The 21,199-nt window shown below is 36.4% G+C and overlaps 2 protein-coding genes across 3 annotated transcripts; one reads left to right on the plus strand and one right to left on the minus strand.

Moving 5' to 3' along the window:
* Positions 1 to 77: 77 nt before the first annotated feature.
* Positions 78 to 6,229, plus strand: LOC110372246 (4-hydroxyphenylpyruvate dioxygenase). Its single transcript, XM_021328837.3, has 9 exons — positions 78 to 200; positions 626 to 715; positions 1,112 to 1,216; positions 2,479 to 2,694; positions 3,057 to 3,157; positions 3,481 to 3,585; positions 4,315 to 4,522; positions 4,962 to 5,201; positions 5,715 to 6,229. The coding sequence occupies exons 1-9, from the start codon at positions 198 to 200 to the stop codon at positions 5,787 to 5,789; spliced, it is 1,143 nt and encodes a 380-aa protein (XP_021184512.3). The 5' UTR covers positions 78 to 197; the 3' UTR covers positions 5,790 to 6,229.
* On the minus strand, positions 5,972 to 21,016 carry LOC110372234 (translocation protein SEC62). Of its 2 annotated transcripts, none has more exons than XM_049838248.2 (8): positions 20,855 to 21,016; positions 13,886 to 14,012; positions 12,184 to 12,317; positions 10,651 to 10,770; positions 10,016 to 10,218; positions 9,197 to 9,383; positions 8,494 to 8,666; positions 5,972 to 8,036 (listed from the first exon to the last, which is right to left on the minus strand). In XM_049838248.2, exons 1-8 carry the CDS (start codon positions 20,888 to 20,890, stop codon positions 7,865 to 7,867), a joined length of 1,152 nt encoding a protein of 383 aa, XP_049694205.1. In that variant the 5' UTR covers positions 20,891 to 21,016; the 3' UTR covers positions 5,972 to 7,864. The 2 variants fall into 2 exon arrangements, with proteins under 2 accessions (XP_049694205.1, XP_049694206.1); XM_049838249.2 differs by lacking the exon at positions 20,855 to 21,016 and adding an exon at positions 16,974 to 17,109.
* Positions 21,017 to 21,199: the final 183 nt, after the last annotated feature.

Below are 21,199 nucleotides of genomic sequence, written 5' to 3' on the forward strand. Positions count from 1 at the left end.
AAACGAGGCTTTACTTCTGTCTTGTTTTCTTGTAGCATTTCATTACTGAATGATATTTTCTCGGTTCCATATAAACACCGTTCGGTGCTTCTACGTTTTAGTCTAAAAACGGTGCTTGATAGAAATACTGACTATTGGTGGAAACAGTTATTTTCTTAATTAATTATTTCTTCGTTCTTATCGGTTAAGGAAACACAATGGTTTGTATAAGATTTTCATTTTACTTATACTTATACTTACTACTTCTTTTTATAAAGTTTATAAAGTAGTATTAAGTAGTATTTATAAAGTTTGCACTAGGCCTTAAAAAGTTAAACATTTATTTAATTTTACCTAAGTATTTCCCAAAAAACTATGAATTTATGTTTCTTTTAATTATTTCAATATTTTTATCTATTAAGTACATCCTTTATTGTAAAGAATCAAATCATTGGATTGAACCTGGCTCTCTTTTAAGGACCAACCTTCACCAAATCAGATTGACTAATTTATTGATACGTTTAATATGGCATAGGGAGCAACTAGTTTTTTCGTATACATGTAATATCGCTGGTAAATCTAATTGTTAGGAAAATTATAAATTCACAAAAATATATAACAAATTAACAAATATATTTATTTTCAGACTTCATACACAGACAAGGGACGGAAACCCGAAGATGGGAAATTCCTTGCTTTCGACCACCTTACATACTGGGTGTCAAACGCTAAGCAGGTAAGATGCTCTACTTTAATTTGTTTAATATTTAAATTATTCTGACTGCATAGATATATTGTTCCAGTTTGTTATTGCACGTGTCTTTTTTATATTATTATGTCAAAGTCAACACAGTAATTTGCATTTGATCAAGTTCTTTACATAATTTTTTTTGTAAAAAATTTACGGTTTTACATAATGAATGAACTAACCTTCCAAACGGAATTTAGTTTTCAATTTCATAGGCACTTTTTGAGACGGGGAAATACTTGTCGCTTTTAGAAAACGCACTGATGGAAGTTACATGGATGAGCTTCATTATCAAAGTTTTGCTTGCTTAATATCATCATGAGTTTATTAACGACTTTCCCATAAAGGAAGGTTTCCCATTCATTTGTTTTTTTATAACTGCAGGCAGCCAGCTACTACGTGACAAGATTCGGCTTCGAACCTCTGGCTTACAAAGGGCTAGAGACTGGTTCAAGGAAAACCGTTTCGTATGCAGTCCGAATGAATAAGGTAAGCCAGTATTTATGAAATAGAGTAAGAGTAAGTAGAGGTAGAAAAGAGTTGTGTGGTGTCATCGGCCTCCTTATCCAAATTTTATTTGGGGTCGGCGCAGCATGTTTTCTCTGTGATCTCTATCCATACTTTTCTATCTGCCATCATCTCATAGAGTTACCTATGTATAAGAAATATAATTATGCAGTATATAACTTTGTTAAAGGTAACCAGTATCTAATATTTTCATATTCATGTTTAAGTTCTACAGACGTAGACGTGGTAATAAATTATGAATTTATCTACCTAACTAATTATAAAATGCAATTGAATTACAAATGTTACAAGTACCTACTGATGTTAATTAAACTTTAGTATTTAAACAATGACTGATATCTAATGAAAAATCTTGTAGACTGTTATCAAAAGTTGTTTTTCTTTTAAACTTCGTACAAAAATAGAACTAGGTAGGTATAATCTTATACTTAGGTAGGTACCTACCTATTTATCGTACCTAGATAAAGCTAATCACATTTTCCGTTGTTATGGAGTGCACATAAAGATATAAGTAGGTAGGATATAGGTAATGTTATTTGTGAGATGATGTCAGACAGAAGTATGGAAGAAGAGACATATTGTGACGACCCAAAATAAAAATTGCGATTAGGGCAAAAGATGAAGTTGACAAATGTTTCTAGGTATAGACGATTTCAATATAAATACCAGTACTGACCTTGGAATTCTGATACTACTGATACTTTTGCCAACTGACTGAGAGTTCAGCTACTTTTAGAATGTAAAGTGTATCTATTCTGTCGTTTACGTTGACAAGCAATTTGTGGTGTCTATGTATTGCAGCAGTTTTAGAGGATGTACCTGTACCTATGATGTCCTCCTAGCCGATTATCGGCTACGGCGGCTGTTCTCATGTAAGGAGATTAGCCAACTACGCATGACATATTATAGTGCACGAGCATTTGCGCAGACACAGGTGCACTCACTATTCCTTAACTCTCATAGCCCGATGGGACGGTAATCCGACACGACCGGAGAGAGATCAGGCGCAGGACCGACATTTACGTGCTCTCCGATGCACGGGTGTATCAATCACCAGCTTCCAGGCTCCGGGCTGCTTTGTGAAAGTCTTCTAAAACCCACAAAGCGATTTCGGCCCGACTCGGGAATCGAACCCGAGACCTCGTGCTCAGCAGCCGCACTTGCGACAGCTAGACCAACGAGGCAGTTATGTACCTATACTTACCTATTAATATACTCCACAGATAGTCTTCGTCCTCCAAGCTCAGTACGAGCCTGAAGAAACCGACTTCGCGAACGAAGTAGCCTACCACGGAGACTTCGTAAAGGACGTGGCCTTCCAAGTGGAGAACCTGGACTTTATCCTGGAGTACGCGCGGAAACAGGGGGCGGTGGTTGTGAGGGATTTGTGGCAGGAGGAAGACGAGTATGGAATTGTCAGGATGGCTACTTTGAAGACGGTAAGGGATCTCAGTTAACTCACACAGTCTCAGGAAGTTAAACGTTTTGAACTTACTTAAAGCAAAATTAAAAGGTGATATTTCTCAATAGAAGGTTCATACTTACTTAATTATTCAACTACAGCATCCTGATTTGAAAGTGACTTTATAATATATGTTACCTACGTTTTCACGATGAAACGGCTCAAATTGAGATGTTGGTTCATTTTTCCTCGAGAAGGTTGATGAATATAAAGATTTCTATGGAATTAATACTGTTGAGGTCTATTTGTAGGCTCCTGGGCAAAGTAGTAAGTCGTTAAGCCGATGAGGAACAGTTGGTAATATTTCTAAAATTAAAAACTCAAATGTTTTCTTTGCAGTACGGAGACAACACCCACACTTTAGTGGATAGATCAAAGTATCGGGGCGCTTTCCTTCCTGGATATCAGCTGTTACAAAGTGATCCTATTAACAAACTCTTGTAAGTATCCTGAACTACATATTTATCCCAAATACAGTTATTTAGGGGTCGTGGTATTTGAGTGGTTTTCATTGGGAGGATTTGGAAACGAATGCGCTGAAAACAGCGAACAGTGACGAACTTTTGGGAGGCCTTGGCCCGCCTTGGTCCAGTTGACGTCTTTGGCTGAAACGATGACGCAAATTAGATATCTTAACAATTAAATTCCTTTGTAAATAACACCAAATTATTTAGTTATTTACCACATACAAAAGTCCTATCACCGCGTATTCTTGACAAATTGGGAAATTGTACATAATTTTAACCATATTTTTTAAATCCAGGCCAAAAGTGGAGATCAACTTCATAGATCACGTGGTGGGGAACCAGCCTGACGGCGAGATGGAACAAGTTGCCTCCTGGTACGAACGCTGTCTGCAGTTCCACAGGTAAGAACCTATACAGGCTCTAGGGTTATGTAGGCCTACTATGGAAGCCCAATGATTAAACCTTTGTAATGAGTTCTGTAGATTTCCCATTGCGAATTTAAAAAAGTCTTTTCTCTTTAAAAATCTATCAAGTTGTCCTGAAAAGCTTAGCCTGATTACCTACAGCTGGTATCATGAAAGTATAATGAATGGTGATCAGGTATCAATGTTGCCGTAGGTCATAGATTTAAATGAACGAGATACATAGGTAGAAGTATCAATCATTAAACAGTTAATTCAGAATGAAAATTATTTACTTTTTATTCTGTTGTTTTTTTTCTTCTTCGGCGAGCTGTCAGGAGAGTAATTCCCTTCAGTAGGTAATTAATAATATTGTAGTTTGAAACAATAATGATGATTAGAGTAATTTTAATTAATTTGAAGTGTTATTACATAATTACATCAATTGCAATAAAATAGAAATTGAGGCGTATCGTGACCTAAGTGGGGTAATGAGTTAATCTGTAGGATCTTTCTGAAAGTCTAGAAGGAATTCTCGTTATTTCATAATTACGGTTGTTTTAGGAAAAAACGGACGTTGTTATACAGGCACGTCAGACTTTTTGTAGGTCAGATTTTATTATTTTATTTTCTTCTGCAAGAAATCTGCTAAAAAATTTATATAAACACAACCGATAGTTTTCTGAAGCAGTTAAAATTTTATAACCGACATTTTCTTATTTTCCTCAGATTCTGGTCAGTAGACGACAAGCAGGTCTGCACGGAATACTCAGCGCTCCGGTCTATCGTGATGGCCAACTGGGAGGAGACCGTCAAGATGCCGATCAACGAGCCCGCGGCCGGCAAGAGAAAGAGTCAGATTCAGGAGTACGTGGAGTACCATGGTGGCGCTGGAGTGCAGCATATTGCGCTTAACACGGAGGATATTATTACTGCTGTAAGTATTTTATAGGAATTGGTGGAGTCTTAATGAGTGGTTGTAGTGCAATATTGGCTAGATAGTTAATTTGCTTCGATCCTCTTGTAATAGCAAAGCGCCACTGCTGTGTGGGTCTCGGGTTCGATTCCCGGATCGGGCCAAAATAGTTTTGTGGGTTTTAAGAAACCTTCTTAAATCAGCTTTTGGGAGTTGCTGGGTGAATGATACATTCGTGCATCGGAGAGCATGTAAATGTCGGTCCTGCGCCCGATCTCTCACCGGTCGTGTCGGGGCCCCATTGGGCTATGAAGAGTGAGACTGTGAACCTATCTGCACACAAATGCTTGTGAACCATAAGCATAACATGTTTTATGTAGCTGGCTGATCCTTTAAAAAAAGACTGCGGTGCATACAAATTCTGGCCCTGGTTTTATGACAAACACTCTTATTCCCACAGATCGAGAATCTCCGAACTCGAGGCGTAGAATTCCTGTCTATACCTTCAAAGTACTACACACTGATTCGCGAGCGGTTACAACACAGCAAAGTCAGAGTGGCCGAGAGCATAGACACGCTAGAACGTCTCAACATACTCATAGACTATGATGACGATGGATACCTGCTACAGATCTTCACCAAAAATACTCAGGATAGGCCCACTTTGTTCTTAGAAGTTATTCAGAGAAGAAATCATAATGTAAGTGCTTATTTTTATGTAAAAAATTATATATATGTTATGTTGGTCTTCTTCTAACCTAGGTACAGACAGACATGTGTTGCTGGGGAGTTCGTTGCGCCACTTCTTCTTCCCAGCAAAAACACATAGGAAGTGGTGAAGGGAGGGCGTTTTGGGGGCTGTCTTTTGTTTTTGAAGTTCGAAAAGTGCTGACTAATTTGAATGAACGTTTTTGAGTTTGATAATAGCTGCAAGTTTTAAAATTAGACCAATACATGATTTTTTGAAGAATTGAATAAAAAATAACAACAAATAACATAATTATGTTACCTATTAGGTAACACATTGATATAATCAGTGACCAAGGTCATTTTGATCTTTTTAATTTTATTATTTGCGAGTTGTATCTAAGCAAAAACCGGTAATTTCGGCAAAGAAGGGAAACCACCTTTAAACAGATTAACAGAAATGTCTCCATTAACCGTTTTATCATGATTTTACTGTTTGTATAATTATTTATTTTCTCTTTTCTAGGGTTTCGGCGCTGGAAACTTCAAAACGCTTTTCGAATCTATTGAATTGGAACAGGATAAACGGGGCAACTTATAAACACAACTTCTCTACCTTTAATACTTTTAAGAAAATGTTATTTGATTTTATGAATTAGTTTTTTTATACAAGAACTAAACTGTATATTACTTGTCTAATGTACCTGTTACACTATTTTGAGCAAATAAACACTACGTACTTTACTGTAAGATTTTTCTGTAAATAAATAATTAAAACCAAAATAAAAAGAGTATCATTTATTGAAATACCGTTGATTAACATGATACACCCAGTCAATAAAATCATTAGATCATTTTACGAGTGCCAGCGTATTTACAAAAACACATTGTATTTGTGGGAAAAAATGCACATAAATAAAAAATACCGCGTACAACGCTTACGCGAAATAAATATTAATTATTATTCACAAATTTGTAGACAGCACCAAAATATTAAAAGAGCCGTGTAGACCGGATTGGTATACGAAAATAATATCATATTTCATACTTTTTAAATAAAGCAGACACACACTTTAATAGTATTTAATCAACTTAACATCCATCAAAATGTGTATCGGCCTTTATACTGGTGTCATTACAGTTTTATTTCTTTTAGGTATAGAAAACATATTTTTTTTGCGAACACGGAAGACATGGTCAAAACATGTTATTAATTATAATCGGAATGTGTAATAATGACATCAGATATTCAAGAATAATATTACCATGAATTTGTTTATTCGAATCTCAATCTTACGCGAAATAAATAAGAATCATTTTCGTATAACAAGCCGTCATAATCGGTCTGAACTACAAAACCGACGGACATAACAAACATCAATAAAATGTATGCAAAATTAAAACATAATTGCACAAATACGGCGCGTTTCCCCCTTTGTACAAGAGCCGAAGGTTGCCGAACATTGCCGAAAGCTACCTACCGATCGGGATACGTTATATGCGTCACTATGCGTAGTGCAAAATGAACCCTATTTGAAGAGTCGTAAAGCTTACTTTGCATTATAAGGCGCTAGGACAATGGCGTTATCTTATTCGGGGGTTTCCGCATTACTTCGGCAATCTCCGGTCAAGTGTAAGTCATTTTAATTCGTCTAAAATCAATTACGTCACAATCTTCACATCGATTCGTCATTCATTCGTTCTCTTTCATTTACATCGAGAGAGCGAATTGAGAATGAATTATAATCGAGTTATGATCGATACAAGATTATACCGATTTTGTTAACTTGCAAAACTAAATTAATTTTGAGCTACAGTTGATAAAAGCTGTATACACTACAGATAAATAATTTATAAATATTATTTTTATAAACCAAAAAATGCAATGCTAACAAAATCAGTAAAATCTATGTAACATTTTGCCCGTTTCACTTCAGATCTTTTGGTTTAAGATTATTTGGTAAAACCATAGATTTTTTCTGGTATTTTTAATTGGGATTTTTAGAGCAAAAATTTAGCTTAGTGTTGCCAAACTTATAGGACACTTTTAACATAGATTTTCGAGAAAATCCTGCTAAATAAAAGCTCAGATCCCTTTAGTGAAACAGTCATACATTTTTTTTTGTTATTAATCACTAACCAAATGCGTTAAATTGCTTGTTTATAACACATGATATTGGATAAGTGACATTACCTATATAAGGAAATACTCGGAATTTACCCTAATATAACCTAACTTTCTACAGTCTCACATATTCTGAGGATGTCGTGATGGTACGTTTGTAAGGAGTTTTTAAGGTTCAATTCTTACTGTATTCCTGAATGGATAGAATTTCAGTGCCAGAGATAACTTTTCAATATACCTAAATAGGTAAGTATTTATTTCAGATAAAATAAAAATAGAAAGAAAGACAGATTCGAGTATTAAAATAAAAAGAGACGCTAATTTAGTGTGAAAAACACTGAAGACAATACACAAGATTTATTATTAACAATAAAAAAATAATAAATGCATCACAAACATCGAGTCCAAAACAAGAATTGGCATCCTGGCACAAAATAGAACCCCCTGTATTTATAAATAAAATCTTGAACAAATGACCTTGAATTTTCTCCCCATTTCCTCCTTTTAACCCCATACAAACATACCATACCCACCTCGTACATCTCCCACTCTTACGCGCGCTCGTCTTTATCGGGTTCAAGGTCAGCTGGTTCAAGGTCAGCTTGTTCAAGGTCGGCCGGTTCGACGATCTCGAAGTCGCGGTCGGTGGACGAACGCTGACTGTTCTCGGATTCGGATTCCGATTGCTTGTCGGCTGGGGGCGTTGATGGTTCTTGTTCGGATCTGCGAATAAGTTGGGTTGGGTAAGACAAGTCTGGCGATATTTTTTTAATGAATTTCGTGGTCCGGTAAACAGCAATTGCCCAAAAAATAGCTATAGAACATTTTGTGAGTTAGGTAATATAATAAAGTAATTAACATTGGTTTGATTGTAACAATTTGTCCTAAAAAGTACATATTTAGCTGAGAAAGGGCGCGAGCCTTGCTATCAATCATTTATCAACATATTTTTTGTAATTCGTTATGACTAACACTGAAATAGGTTTTCAATATAGGTCCAATAAATCCTGAGTTTAGCGCGGTCGGCATAAGAAACTCTTCAGCTTACTGATATTGAAACAGATACATGAAAGTGAAAAAATATGCGTATGTATGTATATGGATTATCCAAATCACACTACTATTATAAAAGCGAAAATTTGTAGCTATTTATGTATGTTTTCTATAAATATAAACTTACTTAGTATCAACAGGAACCTCACTAGTCCGTTCTGCCGGCACACTAGCGTCGGCCGCCGACTTCTCCTCAAGTAGCGGCGTCTTCTCGCCCTCGTCGTCCGATTGTTTGTCTTTCTTACGTTTCTTCTTGTTCTTAGAAGACTTCTCCGAGTCGGTACCGGGGCGGTATTCGTACTGTAATATGAAAATGAGGTGGTTAATTTAGGTTTTGGCTATAGCATAAAAATACATGGTAACCCACCCTATAGCATAGGTTTACGATGTTTTATTGGTGCACTTTTATCATTCGCGATAATAATGTGCCTCGAGTATTTTTTCTTACGATTATTTATTTTTGTATTAATTTAAGCGTTTGTCGATAAATATTTGAATTGAATAAGGAACTTTCGGAGCTAAAACAAGACATAAAAAATACTTTTTTCGGATATTATTTACGTGAATGATAAGATCACGCCTTATGATAACTGTCTCTCACTCATGTACTGCCAACTAGTGTCCTCGACATATCCAATCACAGTCCATTCATTCAATTAAAAAAGTCTTTCGTTCAATCATTCATTCGGTCGTTGTATTCGAAGCAAACCAAGATGCGGTCCTTTTCATTTAAACCTCTCTGATCGAACACACGAAACGCAATTTCGAAGAAGGAATTTCAAGGATGTCCTGCGGCTCAACAATACACACTTATACACCAAACTACTCACTTTATAAAGCGGCCAGAAGGATGCGAAGAAGCCGACATCCTCGGTCAGGTTGGGCAGCAGCCACAGATGGTGCCTGGACAGCGTCAGCATCCACACGAGGCAGAACACCACCACCCGCAGCACCGTCAGACCGATGATGGTGACGAGGAAGCCGGCAGCTGCGATGCTTAGGTAGTATACGCCTTTTCTGTAATGGGAAAGGAAGACGATTAATCAATAATCATATTATGTAGCTTTTTAACAAGCTTTTATTAAAAACTTCGCTATACTAAAAAAAAAAAGAAAACCTTATTATTAATTTAATCACAATTACTTTACAGCTGTTTCAAACTTTGGACTCGTTTGTTTTGCTATCGTGATTAACTTATGAGAGAAAAAAAGTTTCTTCGGAAAAATTGATAGTAATCATAGTAGAATCATGTGTTCAACGATCGGTCACCCTATTAACTATGTTACTATCTAAGGTTTCATTTAACCATCTTCCAAGGATTGTAGTGTCATGAAAATTGGCAGCTGTAAGTAGTTCTGATGATAAAATTATAATATGGTACTGTCAAACTGGAAGATATGGGCATGTACTTCGTGTTGGAACATTGTTTCATATCTGTGTTTATTTATTTGATGTCCTCCTAGCCGATTATCTACGGCGGCCAACTGCGCAGGACATATTGGACACAGGTGCACTGCCTATTCCTTCACTCTATGCGTCCGATGGGACGGCAATCCGACACGACCGGAGAGAGATCAGGCGCAGGACCGACACTTACGTGCAGACAGTTACTTCCACATTTATAATAATACCAAAGGCCATAATATTACCTGACAGTAGCGGGCCACAGCGGGAACATGCAGACGGTGATAGTGCCGACCACGACGAGCACGCCGCAGAGCCAGTAGTACCACGGCTTGGGGTCGTAGATCCACACGTACGCGTCCAGGGTGTCCAGGAATACTTGCTCCATGTGCATTTCTAGGCGAATCTTGCGTTTCTTCTTCTCTTTTTCTTTTGTGTCTTTTGTGTCCTGGAAAAGGAAGGAGTATTTTAGGGTTGGTGGTACCGTTTTTTTAAAATGAGTTTTTAAGAACCTTTGTGACACCAAAATAACGGGTCATGATACTATAGACACCTAAATAGCGTATCATTATACTTCTAAGTACACAACAACGTGTCATGATACTTCTGACAACAAAATATTGTGCAAGGATAATGCGTACACCGAAATAACGTATGGTCATTATTGATGTATGTTAATTCTTAATAAGCCGGTCATTTAAAAGAGAATTTGAGCCCTTAATTAAAAAAATCATTTTAATATGCCCAAATAAAACTGTTTGCATTAAACAGAATCGATAATCTCTACTTTCTAGTCGTGAAATACGGGTATATTCATAATTTATTTTTATTTCTGAAACTTGCGAACCAATTTTTTGCTGTGTATTTAATGAAATCTTACCTTGCCCTCACAGGCGCTGGCCTGACTCTTCTCTCCATCTTTTTCATCGCCACTTTTACTTGATTTCTCTAACTCCTTTTTCTTAGATTTCCCTTTCAACTCTTGTTCGGTCACAGGAACCTGAAATCAATTACATATTTTTTAATGTAATAAATAAACGGATTTCACAAATAATTTGGCAAGAAAATCCGTTTTTGCTAAGCGTCGCAACAGGTAAATTGTACTTAGTATTCGATTTCTATCGTTATTCGATAGTTCGATCGATTCGATCGTTATTCGATAGGGAAACATTTTATTCAAATAATTGTGGCCGATAGTTCAACATTCATAATGTTAACAGGTTAAATACATTTCATTGAGACTTTAACAACTGATTGTATCGGAAGATTAAAATACATCTTTGAAAGCTTAGTTTACATAGTTTGTTTATCTCAGGAAAAAAAATATCGGTGTTAGATAGCCCATTTAGGGTCAATTCCCACTGAAAGAGCAGCGGCCGGCAGCGGCCGGCAGCGGCCGGCAGCAGCCGTAATTGCAAGGGATTGAGCGCGAGCGCGGCGGGCCGCGCGGCGCCGCACCGCGCCGCGCTCTTACATTTTCCGTGCCCGCCGCTGCCGGCCGCTGCTCTTTCAGTGGGAATTGACCCTTATCGAGGAAGGCTATATACTTTTAGTCGAGGTGCTTAAAAAGCAGATCCTTCGAGATGAGATACAAGCAAAATAACGGACTGAAGCCAGTCTTACACAATCACGAAATAAATAATGAACGATAAAAAACGTCCTTAACCCTACATAGATAACCAATCGGACACGTGGCAATATAATCAGTAACTAGTAAGTAGTACTACCAAAATTAATGCATTGAACACATGTAGCTACATATGTTTTGCATCATTATCTCGACGTTATCAGAACGGGTTGCCAAGGTCATATTAAAGTTTGTTCGTTACATAGTTGAAGTAGCAATTTTGGGAGTTTGGGGTTTTGTGGTTTACATATTTTTTCTTTTAGAATCTACTTATACCTGCTTGTACATCACTAGCCCTTTTATTGTCCAACTGTAAGACATATATATGCCTGTTCTATAAAAACATGTATAGAGAAGACTGCAGCTGCTCGTGGGTGGTAACTTAAGTTTTTGTAAGAGGTTTCTTGATCTAACACTTAACTTGTTTATTTATTTTTTAAATGACACATTTTTTATTTATTTATAAGCAATAGGTGGCTGGCAGGAGCTGGATGCGAGCAGCCGAAAATCGATCTCAGTGGCGTGCACTTGGAGAGGCCTATGTCCAGCAGTGGACTGCGATAGGCTGATGATGATGATGATGAAGCAATAGGTCTTCTGGAAATGCTTAGCTATAGACGGAAAGACTTGCCCTCAACATCTTTTAAACTATCAAGTTGTATGCATCACAGCATGTGCAAAATGCGCAATTTGGAATTTCTAAATGCGTAGTTCTAACTCGTATATTTTCGCTATACGATGACACACGTGCATTTTTTTATAGTATAATAAGAGTAATAGTGTTACCTTTTTAGCTCTGTGAAACAGTTTGTGTAATAGCATCTGATGTAGGTAGTCTGTCACTTCATGCCTGGTTGTGAACACCGGATTCTTGCCGGTCGCCCATTTTGACGTCAACAGTGCATCCACTGCTTTTGTGCCTGCAAATTGAATATGACCAGTTTACATTAATATGAAAGTTATTATTAAAAGATTAGGATGATTAGCTTAGACCTAAGTAAGCCGCCCGGATTGTACGATTTTAAGGGTAGGCAACGCTTGGCTATTTAGTGGCTTGACGCGGTTGGTCCGTGAATGGGTGTTCGTATCCGTGAATTATTATGACGAGTTTCTCTGTGTTTAGTTAAATTAGTCACTTACATCTGTCATTTGAACATCTTTTTCGGTCGATAAAAGTAGTTAGAAGCCGGAAGGTCTGAAACTAAACCAGGCTGAACAAGTGTATCGATCGGGTTCTTAAGTAAATGGGTTTAGGATAATCAGAAAGGCATTGCAAATGCAGACATGCATTTTTTTGCACTTTAAACACCATTAAAAACCCATTTACACTTAAAAAAAAGTGAATATAATGAACTTTCCATAGCAATCGATGTTGCCCTTTTGAGAAGTCAGGGTCGAGTGATCGCGTGGACTAAAATGACCCGAAGGTTATAATATCAAGTGCTTGATCACGAAAATGGACGTAAATAACTTTTGCTTGGAAGTAAAAATAAAATATTTTCCGCGTATAAGAAATGGCTTGATGAGTGTGAATGAAAGTATTGTTTAGATGTCTTGTTTATGACGGCTGATTGAAAATATCTGTCGGTTTACTTGAGCAGCGTAAAGAAGCGAAGAAACGCAATTGTGATTGTAAAAAGTTAAAACAATATAAAAACACTACAAGTATTTTTTTTAAACATGGCAGCCTGACGCAACCGATTGGTTAGATATTTGAGAAAATTCTGTTTATTCACAAGAAATCATTACTATTCACAAAATTCACTATTCACTCTAAAACTATCTAATCCTGCGTAGGCATGACCTACGACGCAATTCAGATCTCACGAGCAAATAAAGCCATAAAGCACGAAATAAAAATAGAAACTCTTTGGAATTCTTTAAATATTTAAAAAGGTATGTTTTATTACGCCGGAAATTCAAACAGAATACATACGGGGAACATAAAGGAAATGCACCAACGTAGCTTGGCAGTAAGCCACCGATGTGTTCGGAGTTTTAAAAATATTTCCATTTTAAATATAGAATTATTTTTAGTAGGCCTGTTTTGGGAATAAAGATCGGTTTAGAGAAATGGGACTGGTGAGAGAATAGTTAGTTTAATAGTACCTAGAGAGAAATGTTGAAAATTATGACACGTTTTCTTGGTAAAGTCGACTTATACAAAAATTAAGCTTAACGTCTGATCACGAGGCCTGCCGGGGCTGCGGGTTGCCTGCTGGGGCTGCGGGTTGTTCGAAAGAGATACCGCGGCTCTGGTACATAAAAGGCCTACGACGGAACACGACGGTTCTTAGTCAGCACGAGAAAAGCCTTAGGATACGGGTATTTTAGAAAAAAAGTATTTCCCTTTTTTGGGATGGTAAATGATAAAATCATCGGCAAGTGTCAGGTTAGAAAAAGATCTTGCTGACTACTTACTTGTCGTTTGCATTTTAGTACTGTGGTAAACATGAAGAAAAAGTTCCTACAGGTAACAAGATCTTACCAGTAAAATATTCCACATGGTGGTTTAAGAACTTGGTCTTCTTTGTGGGCACGTTAGCCTTTAGCCACTTGGCCACAGCGTACTCCTCGCTGGTGGCCTTCTCCGACTCGGGCACATCTCCAAACTCCTGGAAATATCGAAAGACTTGGATTAAAAGACCGGCTTCTTCTCGGAGACATGAGACACCCGTTTTAGGCTACTCAGTTTTAGAGTCAGTTTTGTCATCAGAAGTCGGCCAAAAAAGTGGTGTAGGTAGTATTTATGGCAAAAAAGGGAGATCTTATATTGCTAATGTTTATTATTCTTATCTAATCCGGAGTGTGGTAGACCACCTTTTTGGCCGACTTTAGAAGTGATAGAAAACACAACCAAATCTACTAAATGAGCGTTTTTTTTTAATAGAGCAACTATTTTGATCGATTCAGAAGAGACTAACCCTTACATACAACCTAAAAAAATACCTACTTCATAGAATTCGTGTGGAAATAAAAATCAGAAAAGTAATTTGGACACTGAAAGCTACAGAAATTAGTACAGATCTATTATTATTTATTCAACAGCAAACAATAAAGGTATTGTGCTGTAACGATCGAATGTGACGTCATTGTAATAAATGCGGTTCATTAAGAGTTTACGAGGCCAGTTGTTATATAGATTTAGTAATATGGATCATCGAAATCAGTAAGCGATTAGTGGAGTCCACACGTGACCAAAGGGCTGGCCTATACTTCGGCCAAAGGATATGCATTCCCATCCAGCGTGGCAATGCAGCCAGCCTTTTGGGCACGATCCCAGCTGACAGCGATGCGGATGAATATTTTGATACTTAGTTTTAATATTTCCCTATCATAAGATCATTTCTATCGTAATATGGATAACGTTACTGTGAAAATAGTTATATTCAAAGTCAGGGTTACTAACGGTTACATAATACCGGGAAATACAGTAAAATATATAAAAGATGATACAAATCTAAAACCGTCGGAGGTTTACGAGGTAAGTAATGAAAGATCCAAAGAACAAATAGGTACTTGAATATCTTAAAGCATAAGTTGCAAAAAAAATAAGCATCTCTTTCGAGGTTTATTTAATTTAATTTATTTAATATTTGGAGAACCAACAGCAGTAACATTTAATAATTATAAGACAATTTATGTAACATGCAGCCAATTATAGGTCCCCACTTTTCAACTATTGTATACATGATACTTATATCGTGTACAGACATGAAAGTATTGAATTACACAATAATACACAACTACAAAGTTCAATCATCCAATACAATCAAGTTGGATATTAACCCTATTTGGGTCCTACAAACCAGATTTTTTCCACAAGGCCTATGCCATATAAAGTACCATCTGTATCTAAGACAAACCAATAGTTTATTTCTATAGACAACGGGAATTAGTCTTTCTCCGAACTGTAGTCTTTTCACTCATACTTAACATTACGTTATTAAGCCATTAACTCATGTACGGCTCAATTCTCAGAAACAGTAAACGAGACCTATCCCAAGCTAACCTTATAGGCAAGACTTCCCCTTTCGACTTCTATCGCGTTCATAGTTAACTGTAATTTGTACCGCTCTGCGCGTACGCAATTATATGGCTGTTCCATTTTTTATCCAGTTCCATTTTCAAAGAGTTTAAATCATTGCTGCGCAACGGTAGGTATAATTTGGAATTAAAGTCCTTTCTCTATTTTAATCCAACGCAAAAATTCATTAAAATGAGTTAGTGGCGTAGCGTACCAAAAGTCTATCAGAGTTATTTAGAGGTATTATCTATAACAGGGTCTGCTTCCACGTTTAAAGCAAGATAAAATATCCCAGTACAAGAAAATGTCTTTCTTTATTACAATGTGCGAGACAGATTCGTCACGATTCATGATCTTAATGGTTATGACCTTTTAGCCTAATACGTCAGTCGTGCATGTGCATTAAATAAATCATAACAAATGATTTGTCATGTAGCTAGATTTGAGAACAAAGCTAGACAAATGGAAAATGCCTAGATGGAATATATTATTGTGAAAGTGCACTTTGCAGAACAAGATAGCATATTATATGAAACTGTGGAAATGTTCTCCCTAAAAGATCTCAGAGTCAGAGAAAAATAGTTCGCTAGTTAAGTATAGATATTAACTTTGAGACAAAGTCATCGACACTTTAGGGAAAATACGACACATAAATTGTTATAAATTAACGTATTTTACATAAATAAAAGTTTACTTTTTGCCTATATACTAATGACGCAAATCGCAATGGGTTTTCACACAGCGGTCGACCAAGAATAAATTATAGACCAAAAACTGCGTTAGGTTAAAAAAAATAGAATAGAGACTCAAATAAATATAACAAATAATCTGAAATAAACTCCATACTTCCTGCAGGTGTAAAAGTCCGACCAGACAAGCGATTGGCGCGAAAAATATATCTATCTACGTCACTACACGTAATGTATGTACGTGGCCGTGACTTTGGCCTTGTTAATGAACTGGTAGACTAACTAGAATATACCTACGTTCATCATTACCAAGGAGGATAGTCAATAAAGGCCTATTTTGTATAGTACAAGCACTTTTGGGAGTATGACCTACATTGAAGATAGTGAATGAATGAACGCGAGCCGGTACCTAGCGGATTTTTGGGCATATGACCTAGATTTCTGTTTGCGGAATTTAAGGAATTTTCTCGATGTTTTGGAGGCTTGGTAGTTTAACATATTGGTGTATTGCACTTGGAAGTTATTATTTGTTATATAGAAAGTTCAATAAGTACACCAGTTTGACTTCTAAATGTCTGAATAGATTTTCGCTAGCCACACTCACGAATTGTGATGCAATTTTATTGACCGCACATTTTAACACTACATTAAATGAAAACGACACTTGATCGTGGATCACAATTTCAAACAATTCACGATTTACAAAACTATATTCACTGTTTCAAACTAAGTCACTTCACATCACTTTTCTAAAAAAAAACAACCGTTAGGACCCAAATTCCTGACAGAAGCACCTCCTTAAATATATTTTAGCACATATAACGAAATAAATAAATGTTTAAATAACAGAATTAACTTACAAATTCTCTCATAGCTTCGACACTACCGTTCAGCGTAAAACATGAACCATAGTGACAGTTATAAGGCTATAGCGAGCCGGTGAAAGTGGGCCACTCGTCTATGGAACAAATTAAAGGGAAACATAGCTAGACGATCGTAAAAATAAAATAATACATTGGGAATATGTAGAATGATCTAGATTTTTAAGTAGGTCAGTGTATATCTTATGAGATAAGGGCTTTTTAATGTAAGGTTTTCGAAAAAAAAAAAACAATAATATGGACTTGTTCTTGATCTTTCATAACAAGATTATAGAGGAAAAATCTGATCTGCGCTGATGACATGGTAAAAGAATTTGCACCGGCCAAGTATCAAGCAAAAAGAAGAGATAATGATACATGCAATCGACCACCTGGATGCGTAAAAAATACACACAACTTTCCTATAAGTATCGATATCAAATAGGCAAAAAGTGGCAGTCAAACTAGTTGCCCGGATCCAAGAAACTAGACGGACATAGCAGTTTGAAATGGAGCAAAACCAATCGGCCGAACAGACATCTAAGATATTATATGACATTGTCATCGCTCGCAATTGAACTGGCTTGGCGTATTGTAGTCATTTCAACTTTAACAATTGCTGTTCTTTCAATTGCATTATGCCATAATGGAGCATTTGCATAGATATGAAACCCCATTAGGCATTTAGCTACCACATTACTTGTGGAGTCGTACACCTAGGGATTGCTCAGACACTACGATTGTTCATTGTGGATGGAAGGACAAAAATAATGAGAGACTACAATAGAAAGATGTATTTGAATAGTGTCTGAGCACTTTCATTGTATTGTTGTGTACCCTATTTTCTAAATAATTTCATGCCGCAGACAAGTTGGAAGTGCCATTCTGAAGACCTATGGGGCACACGCAAAGACTATAAAACCACTTGACTGCGCATACAGTGCCCCGACGCTCGCCAAAAGTTAGTGATTTTGCGCGTACTATAAGGCTACGATCAGTACGATCCTTTAGTAGCGACCGTGAACTGACCAATAGTAGCCGCGGATTATGCCGCGTCCCCCCGCCCGCAGTGGTGAGTCGTGTTCTTAGAAGAAATTGGCGAGTGCGCTCTCTAGTGGTTATTTACTTTATGGGCACACGTTAGGCCTGGTTGGGGGACCAGTACAAATGAGCAAGTGATTAAAACTTTAAAGCCAGAATGCGTTTCTTTGTTAGGTGGCTAAACATCAGATGAGAGGACGGGTTGGGTCTCGTACTTTTCCTGACTAAAACCGACCTACGTATGTTTCGAACCATACCGCAGATGACAAATGTTTAGAAATATCGAAGTTACACCAGTAGTAACTACTGTTTCGCTGGTGTAATCTGTCTACGGGGTTGTAAGAGTACTTTTTGAAGTAGTTTACGCTTGTTTAGAAACATCAGTAGTAATGATTTACGATCATAATCATTCGAGCTTGATAAACTGAAGAGCTCAGAAAGCAATTCAGAGTGCGCTCGATTTTCTCGTTTGCAACCGTGTAAACAATTTTATCGAAACAAACAATACGAGTTTGTATTGCCCTGATTTAGTGTTCGATAAAAGTTTAAAGAGTTACAGAACTTTGTTGATCAGTGTTTCGATTGATCAGTGAGTATGTAGGTATGTAGATCCAATGTCATACATATCAGAAACAATCTTTTAAGTGCCTAAATGGACATCGAACTTGCTGCTCAAGAACGAAAGGAGAGGAAAAGTATTCTACGATCCCTGATGAGGAATAGCAAGATGTCATCATGACTTGGACTTCATGGCTTCAGGACTTGGTAAGAGCCATTTCATTTCATCATAACACTTGATTTCCCGTTTCAGAGCAAAAAAGGGTCTTCTTAAACAACCTATTTGAAAAATGAAAATGTTTCAGCACTAGTTGAATATGAAAAGTTCCATATTAATCTTTCGCTCTTAGGCGCGGAACTAATTTCTATAACAGTGATAAGGCTAGGCGTGTATTTAGAACACTGGCAGCTATGTTGTATAAAACATTATAAAAGTTTATATAACAATTCATTGTTCTGTTCCTATCCTTAATTTATTATTGCTGTGATAAGGATATCCGAGTACGAGATATGTTTTATAGGGGATAAGGGTATTAACTTAGTGCCTACTGGCCTAATTTACTGGACTTTTTCTTGAAATTTTTGTTTAACGACATACTAAAAATCTTTCATAACATAGTTCAGTCATTTGTAGGGCTAGGTTTTGCAAGTTTCATAAAGAAAAATCTCTGCACAGAAACCAACTAACCTATTGATTTGTAATATGTATGTGTATTCTCAAAAAGTTTAGTTTCATTTTAAAAAATATTAAAAACCAAAACATTATGTACTTTTTGGCATAATTTGTTTGGGATAAAATTAGTAACAGAATAAGAAAAAAACCTTTCAAAGTTGCCATTAATAGTAGGTTAAAGTCTATAACATGGACTTTACAAACAAGTATCTTATTTTGATAGTGACCTTGATAATTTATGACCAAATAATATCTAAAAGCTATTAGCTAACCGATAAGAAGTTTATCTGTATTCTTTATCTTCTCTAATTATGTCTAATATGTTGCTTTACAATTGATTATACTCCTTAAAGCGGAGCATATTTGTTAACTTTATAGCCCACTATATCTTGCACAAATAGAAAGATCTAAATGCCTTATATCAACCTAATTATATTATGTATGTATTTATTTAGTATTAAGCCTGTCTTTAAATAGATCTAAACTGTATAAATCAGTGTATTATGTGTAAAAGAAAACAGATGCTTCTATCTTGTTCCGTTGCCACATAGCAATTAACTCTTGTCAACATCGTAAGTAGACGCAAATTACTGTTAAATGCAACTCACAAGTGCGAGTGACGTTGCACTGTAAATTAACTGTGTGAAATAGGCAACTCGGAATAGTATATAAAGTAACAAATAATAAAAATAAAATAATTGCTAGTCAGCTACTATTACAACACCCAAACAGGTTTGTAACTAAGAAGGAAAATAATATTTCACACCTGTGCAAATGTGCTGTGTAACTAAATAAACATGTAATAAATTAAGTACAAAATCGTGAAATTATTAAAACTGAAATTATAATTTGAATACAAGGTGGTTTAATTTATCTAAATAAATTTCAAACTCGTGTAATCAATTGTGCAAGTGTGAAAAATAAAATTGAATCAAACCTTTTTTCGCTGTAAAAAAAAAAAACAGAAAATGATTAAGCAAATGCATGCATGTTTCATGGATATTTAAACTTCGGACGGTCAACCTCACTTCTGTTAAATAGTTCAAAGACAAAGAATGAGGATTAATATTAAATTAATTTAAGGGATTTTAGTTAATTTATTAAAATGCATGATACTCTAAGATATATTAAATTATTAAAAAATTATTGGAACTTTTTTAAACCTGTCAACTTGGAATAATTTTAGCTGTTTGACATGACATGTTGGTAACATCTGGTTATTTGGTAAATAGTCGCGGTAAACAAAGGATTCCCAAAAATAGCTGACACTGCGCTCATACAATGACGCTAATCTCCAAGAACTACGCATAAAACCCGTTGGTTTTCAGCCAGGCAATGAACAAAACATTAAATCGAAATGGATGCGTCATTCAGTAAATACCACGCGAACTGGCAAATATTTGACGTAAACTAGCAATTTTATCACGGTTTCGTCAAATTTCACACATCACGGATATCGGAGATCCGGAAAAACAAGAGAAAATCTTTTGCAGATGGGGAAAATCCACACGCCGCATCTGCAGTGCATACTCAGTTAAAAACAACAACGACAAAGTTAAATTAGCTTTTCCAAAGCGAGTTATATTACAAAACAGTAAATGTACTTTACCTCTTTACGTTTTTTAGTTTTCCTTTTGTCTGCCATTATAAATAAATTTTGCCAACGTAGTCTTGATTGTCTGGAAATCTATTCGCTTTTCTTGTTTCTGACGACGCTGACACTTTTTTGTTGACAGGTCACCACCATTGAATGAATGACTGAATGGTCCATTCAAAAAGTCCCCAGTCGCCAATCACGATAGCACACATAAACACTCTGTTACACGAAATGAAAATGGAAAAAGTCTTTGTGCTAAAAGCCTAGAATTCAAGAAAAAAAAAAGTACTGTCATTCGATGTCAATGTCACCGCCAGCTGTTTGTCAGCCATAAAATTGACATTTGATGTCACCAAT

The sequence above is a fragment of the Helicoverpa armigera genome, chromosome 8 (genome assembly GCF_030705265.1).
Source record: "Helicoverpa armigera isolate CAAS_96S chromosome 8, ASM3070526v1, whole genome shotgun sequence".
In the NCBI taxonomy this organism is placed as follows: Eukaryota; Metazoa; Arthropoda; class Insecta; order Lepidoptera; family Noctuidae; genus Helicoverpa; species Helicoverpa armigera.